Below are 23,858 nucleotides of genomic sequence, written 5' to 3'. Positions count from 1 at the left end.
GATGGGCAACATAAAGTAAAGGATAGAACTCTTTTGAAAAATATATCAGAAAAGAAAGGAGACCTGGTGGCAATGTGTACTAGCCATTGAAGATTTCAGGGCAAGTTAAGAAAAAGTCTCAAAAGACAAATGGGATCGTGGGATCCAAGGATCCAAGGCAGTGAGTATGAAAGTAAAGAAATTATGATAGATCTTCCTAAAACACTGGTTTTGTCTTTATTAGAGTACCATGTGCAAATTAGGACAGCACATCACAGAAAGGATGTGAAACTTTTAGACTGTAGAAAATCCAAATAAACCATATCCACTGATTCTCCCACATTGATTCTATTAGCTACACCCTCATGAAAATTACGTAAACCTGTGAAACATGATTTCCCTTTTCTAAATCCAAGTTGGCTTTGCCTAATCCCATTGGTATTTTCTAAGTATATTGTAATGACGTACTTTATAACAGACTCCAACTGGCATTAGGCTAACTGGTTCATAATTCCCTGCTTATTCATTCTTAGAAAATAATAGTAGTTACATTGGCTATCCTCTAATCAGCCTGGACTGTTCCAAAATCTACAGAACTTTGAAAGATAACAATCAACACATCCACTTTTTAGTTAGCCACCTCTAAGTATTTTGGGCTATAGATTAAAGCACTCTAGAAATTTATCAACTTTCAGACCTATTGATTTCTCCAGCACTTTTTTTCTTATTAATGTTAATTTCGTGTAATTCCTCCTTCCCAACAGACCTTAATTTCTCTAAAACTTCTGGGAAGCAATTGACGTTTGTTTTTGCAAAGACAGAACTTAAGTAGCTGCTTAATTGCTCTGCCATTTCCTTGTTCTCTTATCTCCCACCTCACAATTTCACAATCTTTTCACTCTGTCCCAGAGCACTTGACAACTCTTATTTAAAGTATTTTTGTTCAGATATGTTACAACACATCTCTGGGACAGTTGGGATTTGGAGTTATGTCTCCTGCCTCAAAGAAAGGGACACAGTAACTACACAAGACTACACTGCTAACCTCTCTTATTGATACTACTGGGCTTCTGATTAATTTCCTAGCAGGTAGTTTCAAAGAACAGTTAAGGCAGTTACTTAATTAGCTGATCTCACCTAGTCATCAGCAGAACCCTTGATTTGTTTGATTAGACCTACCCTCAAGCCTTGACTTACAACAATAAATTTAAGTAAAATATTAAATTTCAGGCAACCACTCCTAGATTTTGTACAAAATTGACCCTTAAAATGTAACAGTTTTGCCTCCCCAGTTTTTTTCCACTCTGTGTCAGAGAGTTTATGGATTAATGGTGGGGCAGTTCAGGTTGTTATTGATTGCTGCATTGGATGTGGGATTTCTTGAGAAGAAGCCTACGTGAAAATAACGCAATGTGCCTGGAAAATGATGGCAGGCAGACTGAAAGATGTATACGATATTTGCAGAAGCTGGGAATGGATGCTGCAGCAGGCAACAGGTTATTGTGAACTTGTAAAACTACATGAAAGCACTGACAACTAAGTGACTATACATGACAGAATGTAACCTTTCAAGCTATCCCACATAAACCTTGCCAGATCATCATACAAACTTTAAATCCATCTGTTTCTATCTTGCATTAGATTTGAACATTGCTTACAACATTGTTGCCCATCCTTAGTTGCCTTTGAATTGATCGACTCTCTTGCCTATATCTGAGGACAGCTACATATACGCCAGACCGATTAAGGATTAGCAGAGTTCCTTCTCTAAAGGACATTTATGTTTCAGATGGGTTTTCACAACAATCAGCAGTGATTATGTGATCAACATTAGGCTAGCTTTAAACTCACATGTAATCACATTCAAATTTATTTAATTCACATTTCACCCCTTGCCTTGGCACAATTTGAGCCGATAATGCATGAGCTTGGGTCGCTGGATCACTTGACTAGTGATATTACCATTACATCACCATCTCCCATGCTTCAGTAAGGAACTCAATCAAGCAGCATAGAAACCAACACATGGAAAAGGAGCAGGAGTAGGCCATTTGGCTCTTTGAGCATGCGCAGCCATTCAATTATGATCATGCTGATCATCCAATGCAGTACTTTGTTCCTGCTTTGTCCCCTTGCCCTTGATCCTTTTATCTTGAAGAACGATATCTAATTCCTTCTTGAAAACATTCAATGTTTCAGCCTCAACTGCTGAGAATTCCACAGACTTACCATTGTTTTTGGTAGAAAAACTTTCTCTTTTTCTCAGGCCTGTATCTTTAGACTGCGACCCCTGGTTGTAAACTACATGGCCAAGGGGAGCATCATTCATGCAGTTACCTTGACTAGTCCTGCAAGAATTCTGTATGTTTCTATAGAACCCCCTCATTCTTCTAAACTCTAGTCAAAGTAGTCCTAACAGATCTGAGCTCTCTTTGTACATTAGTCTGCTATCCCAGGAATCAGTTTGGTGGTAGTCCCTCCATAACCAGAACATTCTTCCTCAGGTAAGGAGACCAAATTGCACACAGTACTCCAGCAGAACTACTGCAAGTTGTCTGAGCTCCTGTACTTGAATCCTCTTGTAATGAAGGCCAACAAGTCATTTGTCTTCTTCATTGCTTGCTGCACTTGCATGCTTGCTTTTAGCAACTGGTATACAAAGGCATTCACATCTGATTGCACCTCCCCCTTTCCCAATCTATTGCCATTCAGATAATAATCTTTCTTCCTGGTTTTGCTACAAATGTGGATAACACTACATTATACTGCTTCAGCCATGCATTTGCCCATTCACTCAACTTGTCTACATCACATTGAAGCATCTCTGCATCCACCTCACAGGTTACCCTCCCACCCAACTTTGCATCATCTGCAAACTTGGATATATTATATTTCGTTCCCTCATATGAATCATGAATATATATTATAAATAGCTGGGGTCCAAGTACTGATGCCTGTGGTACCCCACTGGTTAATGCCTGCACTTAGAAAGTGACATGTTTATTCCTACTTTTTTCTGTCTGCCAAAGAGTTCTCTATCCTTGACTTTCCATCACCCCATCCTCTATGCTTTCATTTCATATGTTAATCTCTTATGTGGGACTTTAACGTAAGCCATCCAAAAGTTCAAGTAAACCATATTTGCTAATTCACCTATCCACTCTACTAGTTATATTTTCGAAAAACACCAGATTTGTCATGCAGGTTTTCCCTTTTGTCAGTCCATGCTGACTCTGTCCACTCCTCACTGTTTTCCAAGTACCTTGCCATTACATCGTGGACTCTCACTAATGGACTCTCACACTTTTACCAATACTGATGTCAGGCTGACTGGACTATAATACACTGTTTTCTCTCTACCTCATGTTTTAAGTAGTGGGATAACATTAGCTACCCGAAAATCCATAAGAGCTATTCCAAAGTCTACAAAATCTTGAAAGATGACCACCAAGGCATTCATTATTTGTAGGGCCACTTCCTTAAGAACTCTAAGATGCAGGTTATCGACCTCTGGGGATATATTATCTTTAAATCCCACTAATTTTCCAAATACCATTTCTGCATAAATACTGATTTCCTTCAGTTCCTCCTTCTCACTAGACCCTGTGGGTAAGTACTCCTGAATATTCAGTTCCCATCCCTGGTCATCCTACAGCCCTACCTCTGTAATTTCAACAATATAATTCTTTTAAAAATGTATTTGTAAAACTATTTCATCCAGGATATTGTGAATGCTTTGCATTTTAAGACACAAGGCCTTAAGGCTTGTCTTTTTAATGTTCTTCATCACATTCACATTATTTTTACATTGTGGCCCTGTTTGATTCTGGTCCTTGCATTTCTGCCTTTCACTTTTCTCATTTCCCATTCTATCTTTTGTTTTTGCCTTTGTTTCCTTCCCCTCTGTTTCCCAATACAGGTTCCCATCTCCCTGGCATTTTAGTTTGAACCCTCCCCTACCAATTTACATTGCTAGGCTGTGGAATACATCTTCCAGGAGTTTTGTATGTCAACTGCTGTAATACGAACGAGGTCTTTTACTGATAACCCATGATGAAAACCAGATTGTTCATAGGGCATGACCTCATGTTTCTAGGAATGCAGCAGTGAGAGAATGTATTTGTTGGGAGATAGTTGAAAAAGCTGCTAATTGCACCTATTTCATTTATGAGTAGTGCAGTTGCAGATTTCCAGTGCTGCTTGGCAATGATTCACACCATGAGAGTTGGGATCGTGGCATTGCAATGTTTCAATTAGCTTGCAGGTGCTGTTGCTGCAGATCCAAATCTCAGCAGTTGACATCCTGCTAACTGACAGGAACTTGAGACAGTTGCCTGTAGTCATTGGCTGATAAATAAGCCAAGTCCACAAATATGGTCTAAGCTCTGCTAATTGCGCTGGCATGCTCCTTTTATAATATCCAATAGCTGAACTAGGGAATATTGCACTGGAGATGCTTGAAAATTAAGTACCTTAATGAAGTTAAAAAAAGGCCTCAAATTTCTCAGGCAAACTTGGAAATTAAGTTTACTTATCATGACACTACTCTGTAATACCAGCAGCAATACACCAATGTGTTCGTGAACTAACAAAGTAGTAGAGGGTGAATTTTCTGAGGACTAATCGCAAATCACTGCCCCAACCTCGATAAAAATCTCCTTTGGGTGCACAAGGTGAGGCTTCTGTCGACAGAATTGCAACGACGCAGAAGAATGCCATTTGACCCCTCACATGAGCACCAGCTCTCAGTGTATATTGACTTGGTGCCAACCTCCTTTTTCCCCATAACCTAGCACATTGTTTCCATTTAATGCCTCAATTGATCCTACTTCTACCGCACTTCCAGGCAATGCATTCTAAATCCAAACCACCTGTTGTGTGAAAAACATTTTCTCACTTCACATTTGCTTCCTTTGTAAAACACTTCAAAACTTTGCCCTCTGGTTCTCAATTGTTTTATGAGCAGGGATAGTTTCTCCCTCTCTACTCGGTCCAGACCCCACCATGATTTTGAAAAGTTCTATCAGATCTCCGACAGCATTTTCCTGTCTGACAAGTCCCAATGTCTCCAATCTGTCTCTATAATTAACGTTTCTCATACCCGGTAATGGAACAAGTTTTGGAGATAATTACTGAAAAGAATGTGGTTCTGATTGATTTTATAGCAAAACTTTAATTGGATGTTGATTTGTACTGAGGTTTTTGAAATATGTCAGAGTCAGACAACAGGAGACACTTTTTAAAAAAACCATCTTTTGATGCGCAATTTTCACTGGTGGGCAACCAGAAAAATAACTCTATTCAAGATGACAGTCAACATAGAGTCAGAGAGTCATAGAGATGTACAGCCCGGAAACAGACCCTACAGCCCAACTTGTCCATGCTAACCAGATATCCCAACCCAATCTAGTCTCACTAGCCATCCTCTGTAATATGAACATTTTCTAAGATTTATCCATCTATTTCCCTACATTCAATATCTTCCATGTCCTTTTCCACAGTAAAAATACTCATTTAGTGTCTCCCCCATCTCCTGTGGCTCCACACAAAGGCCGCCTTACTGATCTTTGAGGGGCCCTATTCTTTCCCTAGTTACTCTTTTGTCCTTAATATATTTGTAAACCCTTTGGATTTTCCTATTTGCCAAAGCTATCTCATGTCTCCTTTTTGCCCTCCTGATTTCCCTCTTAAGTATACTCCTACTGCCTTTATGGTCTTCTAAGGATTCACTCGAACTATCCTGTCTATACCTTACATATGCTTCCTTCTTTTTCTTAACCAAACCCTCAATTTCTTTAGTCATCCAGCATTCTTTACACCCTCCAGCCTTTCCTTTCACCCTAACAGGAATATACTGTCTCTGAACTCTCGTTATCTCATTTCTGAAGGCTTTCCATTTTCCAGCCACCCCTTTATCCAACATCTGCCCCCAATCAGCTTTTGAAAGTTCTTGCTTAATACCATCAAAATTAGCCTTCCTTCAGTTTAGAACTTCAACTTTTAGTTCTGGTCTATCCTTTTCCATCACTATTTTAAAACTGACACCTCAGTCACCTGCCCTGCCTTATTTCCCAAGCGTAAGTCAAATTTTGCACCTTCTCTAGAAGATACATCCATATATTGAATCAAAAAAATTACCGTACACACTTAACAAATTCCTCTCCATCTAAACCCTTAACATGATGGCAGTGTCAATCTATGGTTGGAAAGCTAAAATGCCCTGCCATACCACCCTATTATTCTTACAGATAATTGAGATACCCTTACAAATTTGTTTCTCAATTTCCCTCTGACTATTAGGGGATCTATAATACAATCCCAATAAGGTGATCATCCCTTTCTTATTTCTCAGTTCCACCCAAATAACTTCCCCAGAAGTATATCCAGGAATATCCTCCCACAGTGCAGCTGTAATGCTATCCCTTATCAAAAATGCCACCCCCCCTCCTGTCTTGCCTCCCTTTCTGTCCTTCCTGTAACATTTGTACCCTGGAACATTTAGCTGTGAGTCCTGTCCATCCCTGAGCCACGTTTCTGTAATAGCTGTGATATCCCATGTTCCTAACCATGCCCTGAGTTCATCTGCCTTGCTTGTTAGGCCTCTTGCATTGAAATAAATGCAGTTTAATTTATTAATCGTACCTTACACTTAACCAGACAACTAAACAGCAATAGTTTAATGTAATATGCATAGAAACTCGTGATGTGGAAACTTCCCAACCCTTGAACAATGTAGGTTATGGCAGAAAATTTGGGAAAATCATGTCAGATGTCCCACAGAGACCTTCACAATGTTCGTATCTAAAAGTCGCATTATCCAACTGAGTGTTGGAAGTCATGCTGAGATTCTGGCCAGTAAGCAGCTAATGGCCTACTTACTGGATTATCGTTCATTATCACCTTCACTACTATCGAATCTTGTCATAGAGTTAGACAGTCAGAGTCCTACAGCATGGAGACAGGCCCTATGGCATAAATCGGTCCATGCCAATTAAAGTGTCCATCAATGCTAACCCCATTTCCCTGCACTTGGCCCACATCCTTCTAAACCTTTCCTATCCATGTATTTATTCAAATGCCTTTTAAATGTTGGTAATGTAGCCACCTCAACTATTTCCACTGGCATCTCATTCTATATGCGTACTACCCTCTGTGTAAAAATGTTGCCCCTCGGGTTCCCTTTTATTTTTCCCCCTTAAACTGATGCCCCCTAGTCTGTGATTCCCCAACCCTGGGAAAAAGATTGAGTGCATTCACCCTATGCCTCTCATGATCTTATACACCTCTATGTACAGACATTTGCCATGGAGTGCCAGGTTCAGCACTCTCAGAATCTGATGGCTATCTAAAGAAAAAAGGCCTAGCTTGTCCAACCTCTTCCTATAACTCAGACCATTGAGTCCTGGCAACATCCTTGTAAATTTCTTCTGTACTGTTTCCAGTTCATTAACATCCTTCCTATAACAAGGTGACCAAAAGTGAACACAATACTCCAAGTGCGGCCTCACCAACATTCTGCATAACAGCAATATGACGTCCCAACTTCTATACTCAATGCCCTAACTGATGAAGGCCAATGTGCCAAAAACCTTCTTCACTGCCCTGTCTACCTGTGACTGCACTTTCAGAGAACTGTGCACTTGAACTCCAAGCTCCCTCTGTTCCACTACACTCCTTAAGGCCCTACCATTCACCAGGAAACTCCTACCTTGATTTGAATTTCCAAAATGCAAGACCTCACAATTGTCTCATTAATATGCAGCTTCCCATTCTCCCATGTTCCAGACAGAAACTAGACTCTGAGATTTCCTGACATGAATGTCAGAGCAGTTACCTAGTGACTCCAGCTCTTCCGGATTCTCAATTTGGACACCCATCACTCCGGGAATAGCACTCATGTGAACTTCACTTCCATTGACGTTGACATGTACCAGACTCACCTGAAAAGTTTGACAATAGTTGCCACTGTATTAATCACCTGCCATTTATGTACATTCTGCACATGATGCAGAAACTGTTCATTTCACACCCTTGGCCCATCAAGCTTGTGGTTATGGTGAAATAGACATTCACTTAGATATCTGATGAAGAAACATCAACACATATTTACAAAAGTGATAATGTATTTACATGACACCTGTACCACCAATGTGCCCTCAGAGGTCTTTTTTTTCTCTCTATGTCTCGCTGGTTACATAGCTGGGATGGAGGCAATCTGCCCAATAGAGGAGTATTGGCCTGGAGTTCTGGTCAGGCCAGCCTGGTGACAGACAGAGCAGACCTGCTGAATTTGTCCTGCCTGAGGGCAGGTGCACCCCCCCAATAGAAACATACATAAGGTTGAGGGCTGCAGACAGGAGAGAGGTAGAAAGCCCTGCCCCTTCTACAGTGCCCTGAGTGGAAACTTTTGGGTTCCTTAGCCTCCATTGGTACTGCATTGTCTCTTTGTGAGGAAGAGTGGATCTCAATGTCCCTTGACCCTTGTACCCTTGCTATTGGTGGTGAGCACCAAAGGTTAAAGCTCTGGAGTGCAAATCTATGCATATAACCATCAGACTCTGAGAATGCTAGACCTGGCACTCCATGGCAACTGTCAACCTGTCCAAGGAAGCAGCCAAACACTCACAAGCCAGATGCAGCATGGTTCTAACAGCATTGCTGCAGTCCTGCAATGTTTGCGTCAGTTAGCCCAGTGATCTTGACAAGCCTGCCTGCTGTTCCTGCATTTGCTTGTGCATATCAATGAAGTCACAGATTGACTGCTGTCTGGGGCTGGGAAGGTGCCTGATCTCTGGCAGTCCCTTGAGCAGAAGTGACCTGGGTGTTTCTTTCAGACCAGTTGAGGAAATGTGGCAGTGATGTACTTACCAGGAGAGAGCTTTGCTGGAGTATCCTCTGAGGCATCTATCTTCCACAGAGGTGAAAACTAGGATGGCTCGAGGTGTCACTCTCTTGACAATGGAAACCATGGCAAAGTCATAGGTCCAGGAGACAGAAGGGAGAATGCATTACAAACGAGGGGTAGAAGTTGTGACATGTTACAAGTACCTCACTATTGGGGTACTGGGAGAATAACATAGCAAGAAACAATGCCTCTTACTTGGTTGCTGAGGCACGGATGGTTCAGCATCTCCATCCATTCTTACTGGTGAGGGTCATGATCCTTTCCTCTTAGAGGATGAAGAGCGGCTGTTTAGACATCCCATGATCCATCCTGGCTCTTTTTGCCCTGTTGTGGGCTGTTCCTTCAGGAACGAAAGGAATGGAGAGTTTACATAAGATGCATGCGGGTGTCACAGCCATTAGTGCTGGCTCAAGTGGGGGAAAAGTGACGCACGTGTCATAAGTGAGTGAATGCACAGCACAGAGGTCAGGGGGAGTTGGGGAACTTGTTCCTTAACAGCTTGGGGCTATGAACAAGATATAGAGTAGTCATCAGATCTCCACCAGCTCAGGCAGCAAACTGTGACTTTTACTTCATAAGTCAGAGAACTTTAATTATTGATCCAGCCACACTGTGCTTCTTACAAGTCAGCGAAAGAATCTTGAGAAGGTTGGCTGAGAAGTGGCATTCTGACCAGCACATCAATCACAAGAATCATCGTAAGAACCATTGCCTTCCTAATCTTTCCTTCTTTCCTTCTCTGAGATTGAGGGTGATTTAGCAGTTTAGATTAGAAATTGGCTTTCTGAAAGAAAGCAGCGAGTGGTGGTTGATGGAAAATATTCAGTCTGGAGTCCAGTTACTAGTGGTGAGCCACAAGGATCTGTTTTGGGACCACTGCTGTTTGTCATTTTTATAAATGACTTAGACGCAGACATAGGTGGATGGATTACTAAATTTGCAGATGATACTAAAGTTGGTGGAGTAGTGGACAGTTTGGAAGAATGTTACAAGTTGCAGGGGGACTTGAATAAACTGCAGAATTGGGCTGAGAGGTGGCAAATGGAGTTTAATGCAGCTAAATGTGAGGTGATGCACTTTGGGAAGAATAACAGGAAGGCAGAGTACTGGGTCGATGGAAAGGTTCTTAGTAGTGTGGATGTGCAGAGGGATCTTGGAGTTCATGTACATAGATCCCTGAAAGTTTCCACCCTGGTTGATAGTGCTGTTAAGAAGGCATAGGGTGTGTTAGGTTTCATTGGTAGAGGGATTGAGTTCCGGAGCTACAATATCATGCTGCAACTATCCAAAATGCTAGTGCGGCCACACTTGGAATATTGTGTACAATTCTGGTCGCCATATTTCGGGAAGGATGCGGAAGCATTGGAAAAGGTACAGAGGAGATTTACCATAATGTTGCCTGGTCTGGAGGGTAGGTCTTATGAGGAAAGGCTGAGAGACTTGGGTCTGCTCTCATTGGAAAGAAGAAGGCTAAGAGGGGATTTGATAAACATACAAGATGATCAGAGGATTAGATAGGGTTGACAGTGAAAGACTTTTTCCTAGGATGATGACTTTAGCTTATACGAGGGGGCATAACTACAAATTGAGGGGTGATAGATTTAAGACGGATGTCAGAGGCAGGTTCTTTACTCAGAGAGTGGTAAGGGCGTGGAATACCCTACCTGCCAATATAGTTAACTCAGCCACATTAGGGAGATTTAAACAATCCTTGGATAAGCACATGGATGATATTGGGATAGTGTAGGGGGATGAGAATAGTTCACAGATCGGTGCAACATTGAGGGCTGAAGGGCCTGTTCTGCGCTGTATTGTTCTGCTTTCCATAACACTGCGTGTGTGTGTGTGTGTGTGTAAGTTGTCTGTATGTGTGTGGGTAAAAGAGAGAGAGAGTAAGGTTTAATTGGTAAAGTTATATGTCGATGGTTAATAACTATATCCCTGTCACTAGATCTACTTATGTGTAATAAACAGTAATATTTGCAAAATGCAAGTCCATGCTTTTTGTTCTCCTCAGTCTAAAAAATAGATAAATTTGGGAATTTTGCATGTTTTTTAAAGTTTTTAACTTTTGAGTTGAAATTGTGGGGCTTGTTGTACAGTGCACACCCTCAGTAACATTTGCCAAACCATTTCTGAATGATTTAAGAGTAAATAATTTAATGCGATTGCAGTCATACATCAGTGGCAGGTTGCCTTCTCTGAAGAATATTAATGATTATTAATGGACTCTTAAACTTATCCAGTGGTTTTGTGGTTATTTCCATAGCAATAATTTGCAAACTGTCAGGTTACTTGAATGCAATTTCAATTCTTGCAATTACAGGATTGAACTCATGACTGGATTACTTTACTAATCCCGTGCATTGGAGTATGAGTAGGAATGGAAAGGAAGTGACAGGGGGTGTTTAGAAAGGCCAGAGTGGCTCCCACTGAGTTCCTTCCTTGCCAACAGTGGGTCATTCCATTGGGCATAGGATGCTTGAGAGGAAACACTCACCAGGATAAACTGGTGGCTTGCCAATATGGTGAAGCCTGCAGCTGACTGAAAATCAATGGTGGTGGAAGGAATCTTTGAACCAGGCAAGAAAGCCATTGTTGACCCTTCTCAGCCTGGAATTGATTGTGGAATTGGGAAGGTAACAGGTCCCTGAAACCCATATCTTTCTGCCTCATTATATGCATCAACCAACCCTCTCTCCAACACCCCCACCCTTGCTGCCAGCCTGTCTTGGGAGGGGCATTTAATTCAATCCTTGAACTACATCATTACTTTAGGATTTCCGCATACAAGATGCCAAAAACATGTTGGGAGCATAAGTGAACACACAGAGAAATTATTAGTGCAACATTTTTGAGTTTAAAGAAAGAACTTAAATACCTGAATGCTTTTAGAATAAATTAAGCCATCGCAAAGAGTCAGGGTTATCTTTAATCATATTATTATTTCAGTATTTTGAAATGACTATGATTTATTTAAATAGCCACACCTGGCTACAGTATTGATGAGCTCAAGGGGAAGAATTACTGATTTTGTTACGCGAAAGCTTGAATAAATAGACAAGGGAAATTGTTGATCCCTAACCATCTCTGCTTAAATGTTTCTCTATCACATAATTCATTTAACTCAGCATTATAAATCCCAAATGCCTGCAAGGTCAAAACATTTCTTCCTCTCTGATATTGAAAATGTGACTCACTGTTTAAACAGAACTCCAATGACTTACATCGTATACTTTAAATACAGAAGTCAAGATGGAAGTTCCAAAACTGTTAATGCCATAGAGGTGTTGGGAATTAGTGCTTTACAGCTATTAATTTAACCTTTCACTCCATTCATCCCTCCCAACCCTGTTAATATGGTAGTTTCTCCAATTATCTTTGTTCGACTATGTTATCAAAACTCTCTTATTTAGCAAAAAACAGAAACAGAAAACATTTATGGAATGGTAGACACCTTAATTAACTTATAAATGTTAATTTCACCACTAATTAATAACTTCAAATTGTTTATTGAAAATTTACTTGAGAATAGGAAAGAATATTTGAAGTATAATTGCAAATATACTTGATATCAAGCAACGTTAGGGCACCTTAGAATTGTCATCTTTGCAATGCAACTGGTCAGGTTTAAATGATACAACTTGGAATGTGAGATGGATATACTGCTTCACTTTATCACCTTGTGGTGTTCATAGAATAATCTCATACATTTATGTGCTTGAAAGTTTTATCTATTGTTGATCCTTTATCTTTGAAGATTAAATAAATCTTGAGGGCATGGTAGGTCTAAGGCCTTCATTAGAAATACCAATGAATTAATTTTACATCCTCATTTCATACAATTTTTAATTTTTTTTTACAATTAGCCACAGAAATGAATACTTTTCTGAGAAATAGTAAGTAATGATTTATCAATAGTTAGTAAATTGAGTTTAAAATGTGCAGAGGGAATTAGTCACCCACATCTGTAAAAATCACAATCTATTGACTTCACAACAGTTTGCCTGTTTGATTCCGAGCATTGTCTATCTCCAACTGCTGTGCTGTGTTCATTATCTCTCAGATACACAGCTGGTAGTAAACAAGTTAAAGATTTTTATCTTGCTGACTGATTTATTTAACTCAAAATATACTTACTCTCATGGATTATTTGTTTTTGATGCTTACATATACAGTTCACAGATTCTGAGTTCTGAATGCTCTCTACAGAATCATTTAGTTTGATGGAAGTAGACTGATAAATAATCACATTGTGTTTATGCCAGCTTTCTGGAAGAGCTATTCACTTACTTTCATTTCCCTGATCTTTGCCTTAGCATTTATATATTTTTCTTTTTTTTGAATATTTAGCCAATTGCTTTTTTATGACTGTTGCTTCGCCACTACTTCTGAAATTTCATTTCATATTCTATTTTGCATTTTGTTACACAGCATGAAAAACATTCTCCTCACATATCCCTTCATTCTTCGGTTAACTGTTTTAAAATCATGTCCTGCAGTTACTGATACACAGACCAGTTTTTTTTTCCTTACTCAGCTTAAAGAACTCCTCTCTGTTAGACTGCCACTTTTCTTTTAGCTAAGGGTTTTTCTAGTATTCTCTCATCGCATTCTTATCTACCTTGTTTGTACTTCTAAATAGCATTTCACCTAACATTTGGCATCTGACATATGATATTATATACTGGTCATTGTAGAAGCCAACCATTTTCCATTACTAACAATGGGAAGCCAAATTGTAGAGGGAGGTAGATTTTATAATTGGAAGCCATCCACAATGCATCCTCTATACCGAGGTGGAAGTTAAAATAAGGATAATTTCCACGAGTAGGATACAAACTGTCTTGTGTATGTTGAAACACTTGGCTGGTGTTGCAGTATACATGTGTGGTTCAAAGAGGATTTCTGTTTTTTCTCTAGCATGTTGTTTTGAGCTGAATTGTTTCATTTTAGGCTCTTTGCTTTTGCAATTTGTCCCTCTCTAAGAATAGCTGCTTGGGCATTGAGGCTCAAATTGAAAAATAGAATTGTTGGAGCACAGAATCCAGTATCTAATTCCAAGTCCAAGATGACTTCTTGAGTTCAGGAATCATACTGGATTTAACACTGTTTCTTTCCCCACAGATGCTGCTAGAACTGCTGTGTTTTTCTAGTACTTCCTGTCTTTTTTTTATCTCAGACCTCCAGCATCACAGGATTTTGTTTTTATTTTAGTAATTCAAATGTGTTGCTCACAGATTAACAGCTTACAAACAATAAAAGAGTTCTCAAAAACATTCTAATGTTGAAAGTAATCAGATGAGAAAAATCTTCAATAGCTATGTAAGTGAGCATCCAAGAACAATACAACAGAATTCAAAAAACTGAAATATACTTTGCACTTTCCATCTATTGATGGATAAAAAAACACACATCAATCAACATGCATGATTATGGTTATCAATAAATCATTTATTCACAGATTTGGCTTATTTATTTATTATAGTATGCACCACACTTAGTCACATGATGACTACTGTAAAGCAATGACATTTCACATGAGTTAACTTTCACCACTTTCTACAAAATAGTCTGTAGGAAAGATCTTCTTAACATCAGGTTTGGGTGCCTGATACATAGAAGAAACTATTTTAAAACTGTAGAAGTTTATCCAGTGAAAGTTTTTCATCTTTAAGGATGTTTTACACAGTTGATACAAGTATTCTAACATAAATTTTATTACTTCTCTAATGAACTAAATATCAAACTGTGGAGCTTTACTTCAGTTTTATCATATCATACAATACTGCTGTTCAGTGATTGTTGATGGTACACACAGATACGATCCTAGTCACCTATCTCACCATTCTATGCTCTGAGTCAAGTACTGTTCAAACAGAATTTTATCATACTAGATTTTGGAGTAATCAAGTTGTTTATCAATGATTTACAATAGTACTGGTTTCTTTTAAACTGCTACAACTTAATTTGAAAATCAAGAGAAAGATAAAGTTATTTAAGGAAACGCAATGCTCACTGATTATATTGTAGAATTCAGGATTCATAGACTGGCAAATATTATGACTTTGCAGAAATTCAGAATCCTTTGAACAACAGTAGCATTTTTGCACCATAACAAACTGATTTCTTTATATAGAGAGATGGTCAGAGATAGAGAACGTCAATGTGTTTTGTGATGCAAGGAAAACACAGCGCCTAAATGGTTAAGAATACAGACAATGGCTGAATTGCAAAGCAGCTGGAATCACCTACACCTTCACATGCCTTGTGCTTTTCCATTAAACCATGCTAGAATCAATACTGTTCATATATCAGTGCAACATTGTCCTAGCTTGACTAACTAAACATTCATTATTTCTTCAGAAATGATTTATAAAATTGCAGTAAGCAATTGGAGCTTGGTAACGAGAATAGGGTTCATTAAAAGGGAGAATTTGGTGAGCGAACAGTCTCAGAAGAGCTTGGTGAGTAATCTTCAGATTCAGAGTTGTGTTCTGGTGCATTAGTTTGTACCACGTAGCTTCTCCTCACATCCTGGTTGCATCTTCTTCGGAAAACCTGCCTCTCCTTATCAAGAGCGGTGGTCTGTCAGGGTCATAAAATAGTAAATGAGAAAAAAATCAAGTTTGGGGCAAATTTAGGAACATAATCTAATATTAAACAATATTACAATCAATACTTAATGTATTTTTCATTGTTGGATATTTTCATTCATGGATATTTCAGAATTTTTCATACTTCTAAACTTGTGATTTTAGAAGCATTGGCATTTGTCATATTCTGAAAACCTCATTTACTATAAAATGATGCTTGCAGAACCTATCTGTTCAAGTTAGCTTCCCAATACGCAAAAAGTAATTTTATTGCACTGGCTCGAAATGGGAAATTCATGCTAAAATAAATCCAGTTTCACCTCATTATAAGATTCTTATTCACTGCACCCAATATATTGCAAAAGCTTAAGCTCAAGGTTTTTAGCTCAAGGCTTTTCCATGTTATGGACCATTTATTATAATGCAGGAATACTAGCAGCTCTGTTAGAGTGAGGCTGGAGATCACATACATTCCTTAAGTTGCTCTCTTTGAAGAAAAGGGATTAATTTTCAATCAGTTTTTTTTTCTTCTACCCCTCCACCCCCAACCCCAATGCTTACAAATGTTGACTCTTTGCATGGTTATGGTGTGTATTAACCTTTAGTACTTAGTTCAATTGGTCATTATTTATATTTACAGTTCAAAATACTTCTAGTCTTCATTTCAGAATAATTAACACAGACATTGGTTTGTTTATTTTGCGTACTCTGATACCCAAAACAACAGCAAATATCCTGGAATTCCATGAAATAAAAATTGAATTTGACTTACTCAGTCACCATTCGGCAATCATGCTGATTATAATCATAAAATATAGGCATGACCAAATAGGTTTTCTATTTGCATGGATAGAACAACAGAACCACGGAATGCAATCCTAAATCAGTAATAAAATTGCACTACCCCACGGAAGTATATTTTAACGCAACCATTCACCATGAACTGTTTATAAAGTAATATCTATGATTACTAAATGGGAAACAAAGTTGATCATGTGAAATTTACAGAGTGAGGCAACATTGGTTGACAACTAAAATTAAAGTGTTCATAGATAGTCATGTTCCTTTTATTGATACATTTGTTATCAGAGGCATATTTCTGATTTGTCAAGGTGCAGTTGTGATGACCTCCAAAAAAAATCAGTAAAACACATTCCACGTGCTTGCCTCACAAATTCCGATATTATACTGCTATCCTATCACTCAGCCTGCCCACATCTCTTTGCAGCTTCATTTTGTTCTCCTCACAGTTTATATCCTCTCCCAGTTTGTATTATCCAAGTCATTAATATGGGTTTTAAATAGCTGAGGCCCCAATCCTGATCCTTGTGATGCTCCGCTGGTCACAGCTTGGTAATTTAAAAATGTCCCATTTATCCCTATTCTTTGCTTCCCATCCATTAACCATGTTTTATCTTCCAATCCACTGGAACCTCTCTAGAATCTAGTGAATTTTGTAGAATTGTAACCAGGGCTTTTATTATCATAACAGCTACTTCCTTCAGGACATGAGTACCTAAGCATTCGGGAAGTGGGGATTGGTCAGATTCTAGTCCTATAAATTTCTCTTTTTTTATCTGCTAAACTTAATTATCTTAAGTTCATCATTCATACTAGCCCTTGGTTATCTTCTATTTCTGGTATGCAATTTATCCCTTCTCGTAATGAAGGTGGCCAAAAATGCTGAGATTTAGTGCTCAATGCATTACGTGTGGGGGTTGGTAAACTTCAAAGGTTCCTGATTTCCCATCCTTACCAGCAAGAAAGCTTAATAGGTCAAGCTCCAATCAACCAGTTTTAAGAGTGGACCAGCTGATTTTCATGGCAAATTTAAAACCTTGACAGTGAAGTCCCACCCAATCAGAAGTATCTGGGTCCTAGGGATTATTGCTGGAGGCCTAGACTTCAGTGAATCCAACAGCAAGATAGTAGGTTGATTTCTGTTGGCTCTCATGAAATGGAGATCTCAAGAAGACAGGGTTAGTAGCAACCCTTCGGTCATATATCACAACCTCTGATGAGCTCCAGATTGGAACAAATGGAGTCCAACTCCCTTCCCGCTGCCACCACCATCTGGCAGCTTCATCACCCCCTTTTTGTATGCAGGAATGCAGGTCACCAAGCTGGTTGTGAGCTGAGCCCCTTAAGGTGCTGCTCATTATCTGCTTAAGGATCTTAATTGAAGGCAAAATTAACAAGGTTCAGAATAAACCTTTAGCCCAGCCGTTAATTGCTGAGATAATAAGAAAGGGGTGAGTATCTCTTCATGATTAACACATCAAATTTTTTGCTTTTCTGGGTTCCTTCCTTGCCACCTGTAGGGAGGGGATAATCACTCAACAATTTTTTTATTGTCTCTACCTCATTCCATGCAGTAATTTCTCTTTTCCCTGCTTCAAATGGGGGGAAAAAAAGGTTTCTCTGAGCCACATCTCTTTCTTTATATGGCTATAAAAGAAATTGCAGTCTTTTTTATTTTCATGGCTATTTTATTCTTTTTAATCAGGTTTTGGTGTTCCTTTTCTGCATTTTAAAACATGATCCTTAACTTCTTTAAAAAGACACAGATGGGGTTTCTTGCTATTATTTTTGTTATTCAATGGAATATGTTTTTGTTGAACAATTAATTGTTCCTTTCAGTATTTCCCACTATTTATTTTAGTTCACTTAAGCATTCAAGCTTAGCTAGCTAGCTCTTCATTATATCTAATATAAATAACTGCATTTAATAATATTGTTCAAAACTTGAGTATGTCACTTTCAAACTTAATATGGAAATCCACTGCATTATGATTTTTTTTCAAGAGGGTCATTTACTATGATCTTTGACCTCATTGCACAATGCTTTTATACCTAGTTGGTTCCAAAACATCTTGCGACAGTGTCCTGTAAATTCATCCTCCAGAACACTTTGTCAATCTAATTGGTCCAGTGTATAAAAAGATTACGATCTCCTACAATTATTATATTGCCTTTGTAACAAACCCCAATTATTTCCTGCTTAATGTTCTGTCTAACAGTATAACTACCATTGTTATAAATTGTTCTTAACAGTATTTTCTGATTCTTGTTATTCCCGATGTTTAGCCGTATGGAGTCAACATCCTGAACATCTGAGCAACAATTCATTTTATCAGGGCACCTACTCGTTATTAGCATTCTGTCTGAATTTACGTATCAGAGAATATTTATTTCCCCAAACTTGGTCACATTATAACTAAATCTCTGTAATTGTGATGAAGTGAAAACTATTAATCTCTATTTGTACCATTAGTACAAATACCATATGGTGAATGTTTTGCATAATATGTTTTGCATAATTGGATAAAGAGTTTTATAGCTTTTGTAACTACTTTTTGCAAAACTTTACACACTGCTGCATTATTACCATTATTCTCTCTGTCCATTCTTGTCCTACAGTTCTTGTCCTTACTCAAAGTGCTACACCATTTAATTCTCTCCAATTTTATCTTTAGATTTCTAAATCTCCCCTCACCTGAACGTATTGCACCCCTCCCTTTGAGTTTACGGACCTACTCACCAGCCTTATTATAACTCATTAAGGACTATAAGGTGTACAAGCAGACTAAGGCTATTCAGCCCATCAAATCTGCACTGCATTCAATGAAATCAGAGTCGATCTGATAACCCCATCATGGTTTAAGGGAAGCCTAACCCAGTGGAATAGTTCCTACTTTCCTACATATTGGTCCCTAGGAATCACAACCTCTTGTTCTCACATCAGTCTTTGAACCACATGTTTAATTCTCCCTTCTGTCAGACCCTATGCAATTGACAATGGCTCAAGCTTTTCTCTACAAATTTTCACCTTTGAGCTTCTACATTTAATTTGACCTTTAACTCCTCAAGCATATTCAATCCTCATTCTACCTATATTGCTGATTCATATGTGGACCATAACAACTAGATCCCTCCCTCCCATTTGCGAGTTCATGTTCAGTGTTAATAGATGTCCTTGACCCTGGCATTGGGCAGGCAACCTATACTTTAGAACTTCCAATGACAAGGAACTGAATATATACGCTGAATATACTTTTTCTTATCACTACCTCATCACTCCCCCTCTTGAATAGCATCTTGCACCTTAATGCTAATCGATCTTGCAGTTCTGGACTCATCTTTACAGATAGGAAAAAGCTTGCATCTGTTGGTCAAAGTCAAGGGTTGTGGCTCTTCCAACACTATACCTACACTGACCCAGCTGACTTCCCATGCCTAATGTCTCGGTTAGGCTTCTCTTCCTACATGTATACGTGCATATTGAAAGTGATAATATTTAGTTACTGTATGGTCAGGCTTTTACTTCCATAACTGATACTGACTCGACTGTCACTTGTGAGTTATAATCAATCTCAAAGGTGGAAACAGACCACAATTTTACAAAGAAAGCCGAGAACATTTGATTTACAACACTTGAAGCTTTACGTGAGATTAATTATTTATGCATACTTAGGCTTTTTAGTATTTGGAAGAGCAGAAAAACTAATTATGTCATTGAACCACTGTAACCTTGCAAGTATATGTACTCAAAATTTTGAAAGTCATTAGGATATAGATTAAGGACTATGCTTAAAATGGCCTTGGAATGACTTCTACTGAAATGTGGTTTAGGTATGTCATATTTGCCACTGCAGAAACTTCAAATACATTATGCACTTTTCAGAGTAAAGATACTGTTATGATATATTCACCTATCTCCTACCAATATGCATAATAAGTTCTTAAAACTTATTTCATGGGATGTGTGCATTGTCCATCCTCTAACTGACTCTTAATGGTCTAGCAAGCCATTCAATCACAATACTTTGGATTTTAATGTCTACCAGAGCAGGTAAAGAAAGTTGACTTCCTTCCCTCAATGTGAGTTTTATTGCACCATTATGAAGACTTGCTTTATATTCCAGATTCATTAATTGAATTTAAATTACATCAGCTGTCAAGCTTGAATTGGAATCAATATCCCCTGAGCATTAGTCTGGTCTCTGCATTACTAGTGAAGTATCATTATTGCTACAGCACCAACTTCCCATCCTGCACAGCAGAAAAGAGTTATGCTGTAGATCTCAAAGGACTGAGTAATAAAAAAGAGACTCTGCATACACAAATCTACACCAAAACAGGTAGGAATTACATAACTGGAAATTCCACAGCAGGAAAATTTCAAAACTTCATGGCAATATGTGGGATATAAAAGCTTTTTTCATAAATGTAATGAACATAGAGTTATACTGCTTCTTGTTAGGTTGCAGATCACCAGGATAAAATTGAATTGAGAATCAATTCCAGGAGCCAAATGGCCCACTCTGTTCCTGCGATTCAAGTTTCAGATGGTCTCATTTTAACTGCTCACAGGCACAGAAATATTTCTGTTTTGAAATCAACTCCAACAGTATTCACATCAGTCTATTAAATCCCACAACCCAATGAAAATATTATGTTGCCACAGAGAGCTTATTTTAGCTAGACTAGCTAATCAGCATTTGATCTTCATAATTACTGCAAAATGGTGCAGCATATAGCAGATGACAATGATATTAGAAATATTGGCTACATTGTAAGACACAATTGGAATTCACAACCATCAAAGCAGGTTCAAGACACCTCAGAGGGCATGCAGAATGTTCTCAAAGGGGAGAGGGACCAGAAGGAGGCCATTGTACACACTGGAACTAGCAACATAGGAAGGATAAAGTTAAAAATCTCACAACACCAGGTTATAGATAAACAGATTTATTTTAAGTTTGTGCATCCCAGCCCAACACCGACACCTCCAAATCATGGCACAGGAGGGGAAAAGGATGAAATTCTGAAGGAAGAATATAAGAAAGTTAGGCAGGAATTTAAAAAGGAGGTCCTCAAGCATAGTAAAATCTTGATTACTCCAGGTGCTACAAGCTAGTGAGAGTAGGAATAGGAGGATAGAGCAGATGAATGCATGGCTGAGGAGCTGGTGCACCGGAGATTCATTGGAATCTCTTCTGGGGTGGAAGTGACCTGTCTAAAAAGGACGGATTGCACCTGGATTAGAAGGGGATTAATATACTGGCAGGGAGATTTGCTAGAGCTGCTCAGGAGGATTTAAACTAGTAAGGTGGGGGGGTTGGGATCCAGGGAAATAGTGAGGAAAGAGATCAACCTGAGACTAGTACGGTTAAGAAGCAACTCAAGCAGTCAGGGCAGGCAGGAACAAAGCAGAGAACAAGGTAGGACTGATATATTAAACTGCATTCACTCAATGCAAGAAGCTTAACAGGGAAGTCAGATGAACTCAGGACATGGGACTGGGATATCATAACAATTACAGAAATGTAGCTCAGGGTTGGACAGGACTGGCAGCTTAATGTTCCAGGATACAAATGCTACAGGAAAGATAGAAAGAGGGGAAAGAAAGGAGGGGGAGTGGCGTTTTTGATAAGAAATAGCATTTCTGCTGTACTTAGGGAAGATATTTGGGTGGAACTGAGAAATAAGAAAGGGATGATCATCTTATTGGGATTGTATTATAGACCCCCTCAGACAAATTTGCAAGGAGATTTCAATTATCTGTAAGAATAATAGGGTGGTTATGGTGGAGGACTTTAACTTTATACATAGACTGCCATAGTGTTAAGGGTTTAGGTGGAGAGGGATTTGTTAAGTGTGTACAAGAAAATTTTCTGATTCAGTATGTGGATTTACCTACGATAGAGAAGGTGCAAAACTAGACCTACTCTTGGGAAATAAGGCAGGGCAGGTGCCTTTGGTGTCAATGAGGGAGCACTATGGGGCCAGCGACCATAATTCTATTTTAAAATAGTGAAGGAAAAAGATAGAGCAGATCTAAAAGTTAAAGTTCTAAATTGGAGGAAGGCTAATTTTGATGGTATTAGGCAAGAACTTTCAAAAGTTGATTGGGGGCAGATGTTTGCAGGTAAGTGGATGGCTGGAAATTGAGAAGCTTCAGAAATGAGATAACGAGAGTCCAGAGACAGTATATTCCTGTTAGGGTGAAAGGAAAGGCTGATAGGTATAGAGAATGCTGGATGACAAGAGAAATGTTAGGGGAGATCGAGTGAATCCTTCGAAAAGTATAAAGGAAGTCGGAGTATACTTAAGAGGGAAGTCAGGAGGCCAAAAAGGGGACATGAGATAGCTTTGGTAAATAGAATTAAGGAGAATCCAAAGGGTTTTTTTAACAAATACATTAAGGACAAATGGGTAAATAGGGAGAGAATAGGGCCCCTCAAAGGTTAGCAAGGTAGCCTACGTTGTGAATCGCAGGAGATGGGGAAATACTAAATGAGTATTTTGCATCAGTGTTTACTGTGAGAAGGACATGAAAAATATAGAATGTGGAGAAATTGGTGGCGACATCTTGAAAAATATTCTTATTACAGAGGAGGAGGTGCTGGATGTCTTGAAACGCATAAACGTGGATAAATCCCCTGGACCTGATCTGGTGTACCCTAGAACTCTGTGGGAAGCCAGGGAAGTGATTGCTGGGCCCGTTGCTGAGATATTTGTATCATCAATAGTCACAGGTGAGGTGCTAGAAGCCTGAAGGTTGGCTAGCGTGGTACCACTATTTAGGAAAGGTGGTAAGGAAAAGCCAGTGAACTGTAGACTGGCAAGCGTAACATTGGTGGTGGGTGGTAGACATGATCTATGTGGATTTCAGTATGCCATTCAACAAGGTTCCTCATGGGAGACTGGTTAGCAAGGTTAGATCTCATGGCATACAGGGAGAACTAGCCATTTAGATACAGAACTGGCTCAAAGATAGAAGACTGAGGATGGTGAGTTGCTTTTCAGACTGGAGGCCTGTGAACAATGGTGTGCCACAAGGATCAATACTAGGTCCACTACTTTTCATCATTTTATATAAATGATTTGGTATAGTTAGGAAGTTTGCAGATGACACAAAATTGGAGATGTAGTGGACAGCAAAGAACGCTACCTCAGAGTACAAAGGGATCTTGATCAGATGGGCCAATGGGCTGAGGAGTGGCAGATGGAGTTTAATTTAGATCAATGCAAGATGCTCCATTTTGGGAAAGCAAATCTTAGCAGGACTTATACACTGAATGGTAAGGTCTTGGGGAGTGCTGCTGAACAAAGAGACAATGGAGTGCAGGTTCATAATTCCTCGAAAGTAGAGTCATGGGTAGACAGGATAGTGAAGATGGGTTTGGTATGCTTCCTTTCATTGGTTAGAGTATTGAGTACAGGAGTTGGGAGGTCATGTTGCGGCTGTACAGGACATTGGTTTTCCCATTTTGTACAATTCTGGTCTCCTTCCTATCGAAAAGATGTTGTGAAACTTGAAAGGGTTCGGAAAAGATTTACAAGGATGTTGCCAGCGTTGGAGGAGTTAAGCT

The 23,858-nt window shown here is 39.0% G+C and overlaps 1 protein-coding gene across 4 annotated transcripts in view; it reads right to left on the bottom strand.

Moving 5' to 3' along the window:
- Positions 1–14,317: 14,317 nt before the first annotated feature.
- The window catches only part of dclk1a (doublecortin-like kinase 1a), a 352,098-nt gene continuing 342,557 nt past the window's right edge, over positions 14,318–23,858 (bottom strand). For 3 of the 4 annotated variants that reach the window (XM_072577209.1, XM_072577208.1, XM_072577211.1), the window contains one exon: positions 14,318–15,472. In XM_072577209.1, coding sequence (XP_072433310.1) covers positions 15,415–15,472 — 58 coding nt within the window. In that variant the 3' untranslated portion in view covers positions 14,318–15,414. Of the gene's footprint in view, positions 15,484–23,858 lie in introns of all 4 variants that reach the window. The other variant, XM_072577210.1, reaches the window with a different exon arrangement.

Source organism: Chiloscyllium punctatum, chromosome 9, assembly GCF_047496795.1.
Source record: "Chiloscyllium punctatum isolate Juve2018m chromosome 9, sChiPun1.3, whole genome shotgun sequence".
NCBI lineage: Eukaryota > Metazoa > Chordata > Chondrichthyes > Orectolobiformes > Hemiscylliidae > Chiloscyllium > Chiloscyllium punctatum.
This window is presented reverse-complemented; position numbering and strand designations above follow the sequence as displayed.